At 48.8% G+C, this 14308-nt stretch overlaps 1 protein-coding gene across 1 annotated transcript in view; it reads right to left on the reverse strand.

The window, feature by feature from the left end:
* Nucleotides 1–4391: 4391 nt before the first annotated feature.
* The window catches only part of KTN1 (kinectin 1), an 80559-nt gene continuing 70642 nt past the window's right edge, over nucleotides 4392–14308 (reverse strand). Inside the window, exons 41-44 of the mRNA XM_074148569.1 lie at nucleotides 12898–12981; nucleotides 11455–11547; nucleotides 6020–6143; nucleotides 4392–4928 (exon numbers count right to left, since the gene is read on the reverse strand). Coding sequence (XP_074004670.1) covers nucleotides 4924–4928; nucleotides 6020–6143; nucleotides 11455–11547; nucleotides 12898–12981 — 306 coding nt within the window. The 3' untranslated portion in view covers nucleotides 4392–4923. The remainder of the gene's footprint in view (nucleotides 4929–6019; nucleotides 6144–11454; nucleotides 11548–12897; nucleotides 12982–14308) is intronic.

Raw genomic sequence — 14308 nt, forward strand, 5'->3', positions numbered from 1 at the left:
TTTGTTGGAGCAAGAGAGATCTCCAAAAGGAAGTGAAAAAATACTACTTTTTCAGCATTCAAGCTATGTCCGTTTCATTTTTAAAGCTTTTGGAGACTTAGCATCCCATAGCATCACCAGAGGCTCTTTGTCCTCAAGACCTATCCTCTCCAGCCAGGGCACAGGCACGCTCTGGACCCACGGATAAGAAGAGTTCGCAGGAAGATGACGTTTAACAAAACAAATCTGAGCATATCAAAGGGTCCAGGCGATGAAGCTCCTGCATGGTGCCGCCCTCACTTACCTCAGAGCTGGATTGCCTCCTGGTTTTGCATCCTGGCTAAGTTTAGCCAACAAAGCAGGCAGAAATGGTGTTTCTCCCCTTCTGGATGCACCCTCAGTAACTTCCACCTGGCCAGCAGCAGCTCTCCCCACTCACAGCTTCCACCAAGACCTGCAGAAGAACCCCCAGTAGGTCCCCCAGAAGACCTTTCGCGTTGGATCCCCTATTGCCCAATGCGAGAGGCAGAACCAGAAGAAGATGCTTAGGAGACTAGAACATCTCTCTTAGGAGGAAAGGCTGAGGGACTTGGGTCTTGATAGTCTGGGGAAGAGAAGGCTGAGGGGGGATCTGATCAACTCCTATAAATACTTAAAGGGAGGGTGTCAGGAGGATGGGGCCAGTCTTTTTTCAGTGGTACCTGGTGACAGGACAAGAGGTAACGGGTACAAACTAGGACTTAGGGAAGTTCCATTTAAACATGAGGAGGAACTTCTTCACTTTGAGGGTGGCAGAGCCCTGGGACAGGCTGCCCAGAGAGGTGGTGGAGTCTCCTTCTCTGGAGACATTCAAAACCCACCTGGACACGTTCCTGTGCAACCTGCTCTGGGTGACCCTGCTTTGGCAGGGGGGTTGGACTAGATGATCTCCAGAGGTCCCTTCCAAGCCCTTTTCATTCTGTGAACTCTTCCAAAACCAGCCTGGCAAGAGCCTGGGAGCCCAGCAAACGATTCAAGGAGATCCCCAGCTGACTGCGAAGGGCACTGCCAGCGCTGCAGAAAAGGGCCAAGATCACACACCGGGCAAAGGGGACATGGGGACCACGGTGGCGCAGACCCCCAGCAGCCCCGGGGAGAAAACACCGCCTCGTCACTGCAAAGGGGTTTTAATAGCAAAATCATTTGAATGACGCGGGGTTGAATTAAAGTTGCATGAGATTTCTTTTTTTAATCACAATAATAAACAGCCGAGTGAGTCACTGCCCGAGAAAACCCAACAGCAGCCACGAGATGAACAACTCGCTGCTGGCGTCCGCTGGATCCAGCTGGGGAAGGGTGGGAGGTTCGTGCTTGGGGAGGAGGGAAGGAGGCAGCCCAACTTCAGCGGGAGTAAAACAGACAGCTCAGAGCCTTCCCCCCCCCCCGGCACCTTCTCATTTCCATTTCGGGGGGTGTGGGGGGGGTGATGAAGGGCAGGAAGCAAGAGAAGCCCCTTCCGCAGGCAACTCAGGCTCAGCCACACCACGGCGCAGGAAGCTTCGCCTGGCGCAAATCACACCCTGGCCTTGCAATTAAAAAATAAAAATAAAGAAATAATATCCCTTGCCGGCATCCGAGCATCTCCGTTTGGGCTTTTTTCCAAGAAAAGCGTCTCTGTATCCATTAGCTATTGTCTCCCTCTAGCGCGGGCAGAGACCGAGCTGCCTCCTGCCACGGCTCCCGGCCTGGCTGGAAACCAAGGGCTGAAGCTCTGCGGAGAAGGGGGGGCTTGTGGTGGGGTGGGAAAACACGCCACGTACCAGCTCTACCCTTGCTTTGATGAATCAGCTTCCCACACACACACACTTTTTTTTTTTTTCCCTCTCCTTTTTTCCAATCTTTACACTGTCTCAGCAGATGCTCAGAGCAGGAGGGATCTTTTAGTGACCAAATGGGCGAGCTAAAGCCTTCCGAATTTGAGAGGTGACTCCCAGCTCACGGGCTGGAGAGGACACCGAGACGGAACAGCATCCGCGCCCCTTCCCGCTGCTCCAGAGGAACCATCCTAACCTCTCTTCAGCCTTCGGAGAGGGGATCAGGGTTTGCTCAGCTGGGCTTTTCAGGGGATCTTTTTTACAGCTGCCTTTAACGCCTCCCTGTATCTCCTAAAGCAAAATAAAAAACCTGCACTTAAATTTCGAAGTGCAAGGTCTCGCGTCCTCTCCTGTGAGGATTTCTTCCAGGAGAGAAAGGGAATGATGCCGCAAACCTCTCCCCTTTCAAACGAAACGCTGCAGCAGCACCTTCACCCCCTGCTCTGAAGCTTAATCCCCTGAAAATCCAGAGCCCGGAGACACGGCCAGGTTTCCATCTCCATGCTCACCCCACCTTCGCTCCTCCGAAGGCTGCACCCAGAGGCTCTGCCATCCCTTCCAGAAGCGTTTCTTCCTTGTACAAGGCACCATCAGCATTGGAAAACCCAATTTTTAAGGAAAAAGAGACATTCCTTTACCTAGAGACCCCAGTTTTCACTGGGCATCACCCATGCCAAGCTCCAGCTGGGCTGTTGGAGACAGAGGCAGGATGAACACAGCAGCTCCCAAATCTGCTCTGCCTTCATGGCACCACACCGGGGACAGACACAACCCTGCTCCACTCAGTACCTATGGAACCTGTGTCCCACCACCAGCTTTTTCAGGGTCTGGCAAAGCAACTCCCCCACCCAAACACAAGGAAGGAGGTCCACCATGGAGGGAAGTCACCAGTGCCCATCTCTGCACGCTCTCCAACCAGCAACGCACACAGCAAGACAACGTGCAGGAAGGTCCCAAGCACCCCTAGAGCAGTTTACCCACAGATATTGGGAGCGTTGTCATCTGGTGAGCCCAGGGAGGATGAGAAACAGCTCTTTGTGAAGATTCCCTGCTGTCCATTGCCCTTATCCAGCAGGAAAAACGAGAGAAGCAAAAAACACAGCCCAGACCAAGATGCACAGAGGAGCCAAAGGACAGTATCTGATCCAGGAGAAGGTTGAGCTTCCACCCCATCACACACTAGAACGCAGATACTACAGCAGGAACTCAGGTCTGCTCTCCCACACAACCACCACCTGCCCCCCCCACCACGTATTTCACTAAGTGACAGAGCTTCAAAGAGGAGCTTCCCAGCTGGGGTGGCCACAAGGACTCTCCAGACGGGCAGGAGCCCATCAGAGCAACACCACAACACCCCCAGCCCAAAGTGCCACCCCTGAAGCTCCTGGGTTATGTTTACAAACAGTTTCCAAACGGTCAAACCTGCACGGATCCATTAAGCTGCTACTTACCCAAAAAACAGGGGTCCAGAGATCTGCCAAAGGATCAGCCTCCAACCATAACCCAGGCAAGTGAGGAGATCCTCCAGGGTTCAGGTTTTCCATGTTGCAGGAAACGTCCCTGGCACTAGAAATGTTTCCTACTTCACCTATAAAAGTTAGACTAACAGCATTTGAGTTTTTACTCGATGAAGTCACATCTCCAAGGAACATGACAGTTTTAACGGCTGCTGTTGGAACCCAGGGGTTTTAGCTTTTGTGACGAAACACGGGTTTTTCGGTTTTCTCTCCTTCTTCTGAGCTATTTCATAGCTCTCAGCAGGACTCGCATCATCCAGGAAACCACCGCGTCCATGCAAGGAAGAAAATTCTTCTCTTCGCCTCCAGGCTGGCCAAGGGTAGGTGGGTGACAAAGGACAAGAATATTAACAAAAATCCCACAAAGGCGAGTGTGAAAAGCTGAGAGTGAGCAGTTTGAACCATTTTACTTCTACAATCAATTCACTTTGGCCCCTGTTTTGTTGCCTTCCCTCAGACAATCATGTCCTCAAGTGTTATCAAGAACTGAGCAACATCATCTCACCTGGCTTATTGGAGACTCTCCAACAGAACTGAAGGGTTCCTTAAAAACCCAAAGCAGAGGAGGGCCCACCTGACCTCCCCAAGCCCCCAGAAGAATCCCTGTCCCATCGAAGACCATCCCTAGATTTGTTTCCACTGAAGAACCCAGTAACAGAGCACCCAACCCCACACCCACAAACCTCTTTCCACCACAGACTGGTGGCCAGGCAGGCTGGTCCAACCCAATCCAACATTTCTAACTGTTCCTCCCTGATTTTTTCCCCCCAAAGACGATACATGACATGGAACCACAGTTCACGTGATGGTTTGCTGGGGATTTCTTGTGCTTTTTTTTTTTTTTTAAAACCTTAGTGCCTTTTCTTTAGAAGGAAGACTTGCTCTGAAGTTTTCAAACACCCCGCTTTGCCTCTTCTCAAGCTGGTACCTCCTCCTCCGCCCAAAACCAAGAACAACCTGATGCTCCTTTCAGGGAAGGCAGAGGTGGAAATCTCACCTGAGTCATCCACATGCAGTTAAAAGAAGAGAGCAGGAACACCTTGAATAATAGCATCCCTTTATTTGCTGACACCATTACAAAAACTGATTACATTAGCAACCAAAAAAAAAAACCAAAAAAAAAAAAAAGAAAAACAAAAAAAAAAAGGAGTGTTTACTTGAGGTTGAAGTCAGAGGCAGCTAATCCCAAAAATGTAATTAAGTAAAACAGTGTACAACATCAGTATTAAAATGTTATATCCCATTGGTGACTTTACCACGTTGGAGTTTTCTGAACAAGTTTTATTGAGCAAAATAAGATAAAAGATTATGTGTTTACTGTCTCTCCAGGAATGTAAAGGTCTAATTATCCAAACAGGTTTGTTTTTATTATAAAACTAAACTCTGGAGGTGTCTACAGAGTTGGGTTTTTTTTTTTTCTTTAAATCAGTAGTCTAACAAGGATTAGAAAAGACAAAACTCTGTTCAGTGTTTCTGACGAAGTAGAAAGGGTGAAAACATAAATAAGGCTTTAATTTGGCAAAATATAATACAATGCCTTCTGCTATCCTCAAATTAACGATTCCCCCGTGACTTCATTCTGCAAGAGAAACAGAAAACGCCAGGTCAGCCCAGCCGTCTCCGAAGGGCAGTGTTGAAGCAAATCCGCGCCTCGCGCCAGCCGCTTCGTTAGCGTCGGCTGCAACGAAGCCCAGGGGAACGAGACAGGGTGGTGGAGGCTGAGCAAGAAGAGCCTCCCGGAGCAGAGACCAAGGCAGAGCCAACGCTTTCCTCCCACCTGCACCAAAGCCTGTCCTACCCAAATGGCCTCACCCCACCACGAACACCCCGTTACCGGCCCTTACGACCAGCTCTGCTGCCTGCGCAGAGGCAGCAGCAGAAAAAAAAAAAAAAAACAAACCTAAATTAATAACAAACTAAGTCCTCATCCTCAGTAGATGAGGGGAAGTCCTAACACTTCCTCCAGCAGCTCATTCGGTGCCTCCCAAACCCAGTGGTTCACAACCCGCCTTCAGACCCCCCCTCACAAGCTGCAGCAACCTCCTGAGGAAGTTCAGCGTCTCGAGTTTATCCGACCGTTCGCTAACTTTGGGTCATTTAAGAAGTTTATCAGAATGATGCAGTCAACCACAAAAGGCCCAGGTTTCCAAGCTGGCCGTATATTAAAGTAAAAGCCTTGTTTGTGCGACTATAATTGAACGAAGAGTTCATGCCAGACTGATGCTGCGGATACTCATAGCCCCGTGACCACAGCAAGCCGTTGCCGTTAACTCAGCAAAAGCCTAGCAGGGCACTTGATATCCTCCATCCCAAAGCCATCCGAGCATGGAAGCGTAGAAGTTTTGCTTGGGATGAAGGAAATAAGGCACACGCAGAGAGGAGAAGACTTTGGGAAACCTGCTGCATGAAGCAGAGGCAGTGGAAAGGAGGGATGAAGAGTTACGTGCCCGGAGAGTGACACGGGGACATGAGATTAGTCCCATCTAACTGAAGTATAGATCCAGAGAGGAACAAATCCAGGGCCTACTAGAAGCTTTTGATGATTTGCACACGGGAAGTCTCAGATTTTGACACCTGACTTGTTAAATCTGAACAGGGTCCCACCATCATACACCAGTGTCCCTCCTGACAGCCACCCAGTTCAACTAGATGGCCACCAGCCGTACCTACCTACTAACTGGTAGTGTTCTCGTCCCTTTGACAGCATTTGGCTTACTGACACAAGCAGCTTCTTGAGATGACCTACATCCTGGTTAAGATTCACCGCCACATTTAGTCTTTTATCAGTCAATTCCTGGAAGAAGAAGGAGGAAAAAAAAAAAAAATCATTAAAAACTCATTTACAATCTAATTACCAAGAAAGCCTAGAATTAGATCCTCTGTATAAAATTACAACTCGTCGCACAGATGGGAACAATTCTTGTAAGTCAGAGGGTTATGGCCACATTTAAAGAGAACATGGTTCAAAGTCAAAAAGCTGTTTCCCGTTCCAGGGAATTACCTGCACACGCTGAAAATGCCGGCGGGAGCATCCCTGACCTCCAGCTCCCACCCTCCCTGCCCGGGACTCTGCTTCCAGGAATTGTGCTCATAACCACAGCTGATCCGGCTGCAGAATTCATTACCCCAGGTCCCCACAACCCTGAAAACCCCACATGGACGAAAGCACGTGCTTCACTACACAGACTAAGCTCAGGGGGAGGGACGACTTCTGACCCCCGCAGCTGTAACAACAAGGCTGCTGGACCACCAAGGTCTGCAGAAGGATCTGTTGGATGGTGTCCTCAGCAGTCCGGAATACCCAACACAAGGCAGCTCCAGCTGTGAAACCATTTGAAACAGCTGGATGGAGACACACACCTTTCCCCACCCACAGCACAACACCGGTGACTCCTGTTCAGGCTGGGGACGTGGGCTGCTTGCCCACCAGTTGTCCCACTGAGCCCACCCTCTGCTCCAAGCCCTCCTAGAATTCCTGCTTGCCAGCAACACCCAGACTTGGATGACAAAGCAGTCAATACGAAGAATAGGAAAAAAGAAAGCTACCAAGAGCTAAAACACCAGTTTCCTGTGCTGAAACGGAAATGCTGAGCTCGCTTTTTTAAACAAAAATAAGTGCTGGTTTGTTTTTTTTAAAGGAGTTCAACAGCTTATTAATAGGGAAGTGGCACAACTCGAAATGGACTCTTCCCCTCTTGCCCACCCTCCTCCCCGAAGTCGGTCTTGCTGAGCTAACAGTGATATAATCCCTGTTTTATTACCTTTATTGATTAGCTCCTCTAGAGACGTACAAAGGACTCCACATCTAAAACGCATTACTACTCCTTATTCAGCTCATAATACGGAGGCGCAGATAACCCGTAGGAGAGTTTTCCCTTGCAATTTAACAGCTAAAAAATCACAGAATCATCCAGGTTGGAAGAGACCCTTGGGATCATCGAGTCCAACCATCTACCCTACACTACAAAGTTCTCCCCTATACCATATCCCCCAACACCACATCTAAACGGCTCTTAAACACATCCAGGGATGGTGACTCAACCCGCTCCCTGGGCAGCCTGTTCCAGTGTTTGACCACTCTTTCTGGGAAAAATTCTTTCCTAATGTTCAGTCTAAACCTACCCTGCTGGAGCTTGAAGCCATTCCCTCTTGTTCTGTCATTAATTACCTGTGCGAAGAAACCAGCACCAACCTCTCTACAGTGTCCTCTCAAGTAGTTGTAGAGAGTGATGAGGTCTCCCCTCAGCCTCCTCTTCCTCAAACTAAACAGTCCCAGCTCCTTCAACCGCTCTTCATAGGATTTGTTTTCCAGGCCCTTCACCAGCTTCGTTGCCCTCCTCTGCACTCGCTCCAGCACCTCCATATCTCTCTTGGATTGAGGTGCCCAAAACTGGACACAATACTCGAGGTGTGGCCTCACCAGTGCTGAGTACAGGGGCACAATCACCTCCCTACTTCTGCTGGTCACGCTATTTCTAATACAAGCCAGGATGCCGTTGGCTTTCTTGGCCACCTGGGCACGCTGCCGGCTCATATTCAGCCGCTTGTCAATTAGAACTCCCAGGTCTCTTTCTTCCAGGCAGCTTTCCAACCACACTTCCCCAAGCCTGTAGCAATGCACGGGGTTGTTGCGGCCCAAGTGCAGAACCTGGCACTTGCCCTTGTTGAAACTCATAAGCATTGATTTTGGCCAAGCAAATAAGCAAATCCGCCTCGGTGCCAGCGATGCAGAAGAACCCGATTCTCAACACGAGCAGAGAGGGGTTCGCCAGCGCTCAGCGTCGGCCAGCCCCGCTCCACCGAAAAGGGCTTTTGCTAAAGGAATGAGACTGATGCAATAAACGCTGTCGCAAACCTCTCCCTGGAGTTTCAGGGAAATTAGAGGGAGTTCAGAGAGGGCCACTTCCCCAGCTCCCGGTTGGATGGAAACGCCGCTGGACTCGCCGCAGCGCAGAGCGGGCAGTAAATCAAACTCAACCACCTGCGCCATTACGGAAATCACTTTGGGCTGAGGCAAGAGAACAAAGCAATATATTGCAAAGCTCTTACTTAAATGCAACTGGTAAACATTTTTCTGCTGTAAAAAAACATTGGCAATCTGTATTAAGGTAGTCTTAACCTGTTTTACCCTTATTAAAGTAGAAAATCAGGTCCGGCAAGACGGAGGCTTCGCAATCTCATACGGATTTGATGAAAGTGGAAAGGCAGATGCAATTAGCATCCCTGCAAATGAACAAATCGCAGCACTGACCAACAGTGCTGGGCATGAAAGCGCGTGTGCATTAGGGTGGAAACCACCACGAGCAGAAGCAACGAAGGAGCCTTTCAATCCACTCTCAGCCCTCATCTCCGGGAAGAGCTCTTCTCTCCTCCTTATTTGCTTCCTCCCCCTTCTGTTTTGTGGCTTTGCTTATATCAGGCAGTGTTTACTCATGAATTATAGGCATCCCCAGCCCTCCTGGGGCCAATCCCGACCAGCTACCGATGGATTTGGGCTCAACACAGCCATACAGTGGCTTTTGCTAACCTTACGCAGTCCTTGCTGCGCCCCAGCCCCAACCTCTCCATGACTTGGGGGAAAGCGTGTCTTGGGGGTGAAGAGAGGAAGAGGATGGTAGAGGGGAACCCCCTGCCATCACAGACCCGGTGGCCAAGACAGATTCCCCTCCGCCATGCTTTACACGTACGGCAGTTCCAGTTTTCAGTGACGCACACACAGTTTTACACCGAGATGCGGGGAGGGGGGGGGGGGAAAGCACATTAGATTTCACATGAGCCTCAGAATAAGTTTACTGCCTAAGCAAGCTGCTGAATATAAATGACTTAAAGCATACTAAAAGTCACCCTTTAGTCATCATCTAGTCCCACCAGTGACAAGGAAGCTGATTAGAAAAACCAAACGGGCTATTTTTGAATAGAAAGAAAAGGAGTCTAAAGAAAACACCCAGAATGTGTTTGAGGGTTTACACAAGCATCATTTCTCTATTTTGTGGGTTGGTTTCAGTACCCAGAAGGAACAAATATGCTCATTTTCGAGCATGTGTTTTCAGGTCCTTCTTAAAAAAAAAAAAAAAAAAAAAAAAAAAAAAAAAAAAAAGAGACACTGTTGCTAAGTGGAAGTGGCTGGAAGACTTTCTTTTTTTAATCCGAGAGCTATTTTAAGCTGGGTTTTTAGGCTTCTGGGGAGACAGCTTTTTTTTTTGGTCAAAAAAAAAAAAAAAAAGCAGCAAAAAGGGCTTGGGGAAGTAGATAGAGAAAATGTTCTAATTCCAGCCTCCGCCAATGGCTACCTGTCAAGAGCGCTGTTTAGACAATTAGTGTATTTTTACTAATGAAGGCTTAATTACAGGTTTATTAGGACTGTTTTTCCACACCCCTCTTCAGAATAAAGCAATGGATATTCTGGAGGAAACCTGGTTAGGGTTCCACAACACGCCCACGCAGCAGAGCAATGCATGAGCCAGAGGGCTTATGCAAGTTAAAGCTAAAGCAATTAAATTAAACCAGCACACTCAGGCCACCGCCGGGCACATCTAATGCCACCCGCCTCAGGAGGGCCCACCAGTGCCACCAAATGCCACGGCATCATTGTTCTGATGTACCACCTGGATAAGCCATAAAGGCACAGCAGAGAGCAAGCAGTTGGGCACTGGTTTGAGGAGGACTTTTCTTCTCCAGCCTGCTGCAGACAGGGACACAGGGCACCCGATTGTCACCGTCACCGGCTGGTCTCCTGCTGGCAGCACAGGAGAGGGCTCGGCAGACCTTCCATCCCTCCAGCTCTCAGGGTTGAGATATCCATGGTCTCACAGGCCCAGCTGCATCTCTGGCTGAGACGCGGTGAGCCCAAAACACCAGGGTCGATCAGCGTCCATGACTGATTGCTCTGGAAAAGCCATTTCACTTCTGCTAATGACTACAGAGGCAAAGGCTTTTCTACAGTGCTCCTTAGAGGACTCCGAGCTTCCTCTCCCCGCTGATGAAGCTACTTATTTCCAGCAGCTAAAAGGAGTCGATATAAATTATTTGTCCTACCAGCAAGTGCTCCTCTCCCCCTCAACCGACAGTGTTTCCTTCCACTCTATCCATCAGAAGGAAACAGGTAATGAGTTCCATTGACACCACTTAACCATGTAAAATGTGCTGGGAAGGCACCTGCTTTAGCCTCCCCATTCCCAACTGCTTTCTGGAAAGCTGTTCCAAAGCTATTTTGAAGCTGGTGTGAAAGTTCTCACTTCCAGAGATGGGGAAACCCAATTACGAAGCCACAACTCAGCCACTTGCACAGGTGGTGTCATTTCAGGGCCAGCACTGGGACTACCAGCTACACAAGCAGGTCCGCAACCATCCGTGCAAACAGTAGCCTGCAGGATCACCTGAGTTGCCTACAAGCATGAGAACTGGCCACCCCAGAGTCCACCCAATTCCAGACCCTGCAACTGCAATGCCATTACTGGAGAATATAAAACCACCATCGGTCTGGAGAGTCACCCACCCAGGGCACAAGGCAGAAATTCCCAAGAGCCAGGACCAGCTGAAGTTGAATTCTGGCACCTACCCATGGCTAAGGACAGGCCCACAGCCGCAGAGGACCAGAAGGGTCAATGCTCAAGAGACATTCTCTGCCTTGATGTTACAAGGCGTGCAAGACTGCCTTCTTTCTTCAGCCTCACAGATGTCAGCAAGTGCCAACCCAACAGTTTGTATTTTAAGCTCATTTAGTTATCAGCAGATTTATTTTTAGCTTCTCCTCTTAATGGGACAAGTCTGGGGATCTTCCCACTTTTGCCCAAACCAAACCAACAACCCACTGGAAGCCCAGATGTCACATCCAGAATCTCTCCCCTTCCTCCTTGCAAATTTGCGCCATGGGAAAGAGATCATGATCCAGATGACTGCAGAAATTCCAACGCATCCTCAGGATTCTGCTCCAGGACACCACCCTGACAAGTTGTAGGACAGGAAGTTTCACCGAGCCTTAATTTACCACCAGCAGCACGTGTCCTGTTCCTTCACCGGACCTCACTTCCCAAAACTCACACTTTTGAGTATGAATTTGCATGAGATTTGGGTTGCCCCTGAGCAGGGGCTCAAAAACCACTCACCGACTCTGTGCAAACATCGCTGTTTTCAATAACGTTGGCATCCCCAACAACTTTTCCAATTTCTCTCTCAAGAGATGCCAAAGACTCCTGGGCCTGTAGGAAAGAGGGGTGGGGGGAGAAAACAAAACAAAAAAAAAAAAAGAATGAGGCACAACAATTAGCAAAGACTGAGAAGAAAAAACCCCATCTCCCCAAGAGCACTAGAGACACAGGAAATCCTCATTCAGGAGGAAATCTGTTTTATGCCAGATTTGCTCAAGGGACCGACACATTTGCCAAGATTGACATGTCTCCTTACAGTCAGGACGTTGCATGTCAGCCTGCCTGCATTTGAAAGTCAATTCCACGGGGAAGCTTTAATAGTCTCACGTCAAGTTATTAGGTAAAAAAATCGTGCAGCAAATTTTTTGTGCAAGAGTAACAGCACCGGCAGGTCACCAAAAGCCTAATCATAGATCTGTGTTTATAGAGAACATACCACAAACTGGGGACATCAGCACGGCTCACTTCATATGTCAACACACAATATAATTGTCCCGAGTAAAATGTTTTAAACACCTAATTTGCAGCAGGTCTCCTTTGTCTTCTCACCTCCTAGAAGCGCTTTTGTGATCATCTATCCCTCATCCCAGGACAAGACCTGCCCCACCAGCAGCTCTCCCCGCTCCAGCCCTGCAAGAACTCAGTCCAATTTCCTTGCTACGCACCTCCCGCCGAAGGAACACGGCGTTACACAGCCTGGAGCCAGAGCTCAGCCGCTCTGCAGGCTATTCTTGTCTCCATTTATCAATTCTTCTCCCCCGAGAGGTTCGTTTCTGGGGTGACGGACAGCACCGAGACCTCTCGCGCTTCAAGATTTCCCACCCCAATCCATCTCGCAAGAGCGGCCATCGAGGAAGAGCGGAGGTAACCCACCTGCTTGTCTCCTCGAGCTCCACAGAGCCAACTTTATAACGATTCACAGTCTCCTGGGCTATAACCGATTTGTAACTACGTGCAAACGGGCAGATGGTTTGTAAACCAACTCGTGACCGCTGCCCTTCGAGACTGGGTTTAAAAGCTTCAGGCCGCAGTGTGGGAGGAGGGCTGTGGGATGGGCTTTTTCTTAGGCTGGGTTTCTTTAAGTAAAGAATTATTTGTCAGCCCCAAATCACCACTTGTTCCCATTGGCATAAAATTATCACGGGCAAGTGATTCCTTCAAAAAGGCTTACTAAACAGAGCTGTTTGGTGCGTTTTTCTCATTTTAACAGACATGCAGATATCTCGCATGAGCTCCAACACCCACAGTCCCAGTCACCCGGGGAACCGGGGAGTGAAGTAAGACACCCCACCAGGCAGGCAGTCTGCTCAAACCACCACGTTCTCCAGCAGTGCGAAATTACAGATCTTGAAGGTTTCCACGACATTTAGACACGCGACTGAATTCAGGGTCTCTTCTTACCTTGGGCAAGTCACCGGCTACCTTCTGTCTCTCGTTCTGATCAACTTTGAGTTTTGATAGTGTTTCGTTTAGCTGCGTTTTCAGCTGCAAAACAGTAACGAAGAAAATCAGTTTCCTTCGCGCACACGCGCACACACACACACAGAGATTTCATCTGTCTGTCCCACGGATTAACCCAGTGCACAGTGACTGCCAAGGGAGGAAGATTACTAACAATTATTGCACACACTGGATTAGTTCAACACGTATGACGAGGTTTACAAGGACAGTCAAGGAAGAGAGACTCCATCTGTGAAGATAAACGTGAAGAATGGAAACTACAGAAGAAAAGACATGGTTGGCATCAGCTTGATTGCAAGTGGTTTTGACTTTTTTAAACTGCATTGCCAGTGGGAACATTAGCAATACTGGAAGCAGGTAAGCCTTTCCAGCGCTCTTATCACCAGTCAGCCCAGACTTCAACTTAATTCACAGCAAATACGCAAAAGCGTAGATTGTCATCTTCCGAATTCGGGCTAAACAGTCACTTCACTGCTGAATAAACTGAAAAGCTCTACTTGTCATCTTAATAAAGCACCACTTACTACAACTATGTTGACTTAACCAGTCTGTTAATGTCACATCAAGGCATGACTCACCGACAGGGGCATATTAAGTTGTCGATTGTGTTTAGAATCAATCCCAAAAAGTGAAACTATTTCAGTCAAGAGGGATGAATTACTTTGTACTGGCTGCCCTTAAACTACAGCCTTCCAAAGGATATAAACATTTTTTTTAAAAGAATATTTTGATTGCTCTTCACCAGGGCGTACAGAACCAGGCACAGCACTTCAGGCTGGAGCCTCAAAGAGGAGCACTAACAAGAAGCTCGAGTGCCAATTTTGTTGGATTTGTGCCTCTGAAGTGCACTGTGCTCGTGTTCACTATTCCTCCTGTCAATCTTCTCGGGAGCCGGCAGGGGATTAAAGAAGCGAACAATGGGCTACTCAGAGCCCTGAATTCTCACAGATTCCAAACCTGCGCGGTATATTTGGCTCACCCCCGGAAGGTTTCCCGGCTTTGGAGGCCCCTGGACCCTGGTTTTCTACATTTTGGGGAAGCACTGTTGAGCTTCAGCTTCTCTCCTTGCTCTCCTTTTAAATTAGCGGGAGAGGCTTTCAGAAATCCCATTTCTATGCCTCAACCTCCTGCAAAAGCCACTCACACGCACTGGACAGCATTCCCCAGCCATTTGCACGAAGGTAGTTGTTTACCACCTCCTCACGCTCCCACCAGCGCAGCAGCATCATCAGATTGCAGTCAAGCGGCCCTAGCAGGGAGCTCGGCTTTTCAAGCTTTGGTTGTTACAGAAATAATAGATTGTTGCCTCTTAGATTCAAGAGGTTGGCGTTTACCGATTAACTCCAAGATA

This window comes from Numenius arquata, chromosome 6 (assembly GCF_964106895.1).
Source record: "Numenius arquata chromosome 6, bNumArq3.hap1.1, whole genome shotgun sequence".
Taxonomy (NCBI): domain Eukaryota; kingdom Metazoa; phylum Chordata; class Aves; order Charadriiformes; family Scolopacidae; genus Numenius; species Numenius arquata.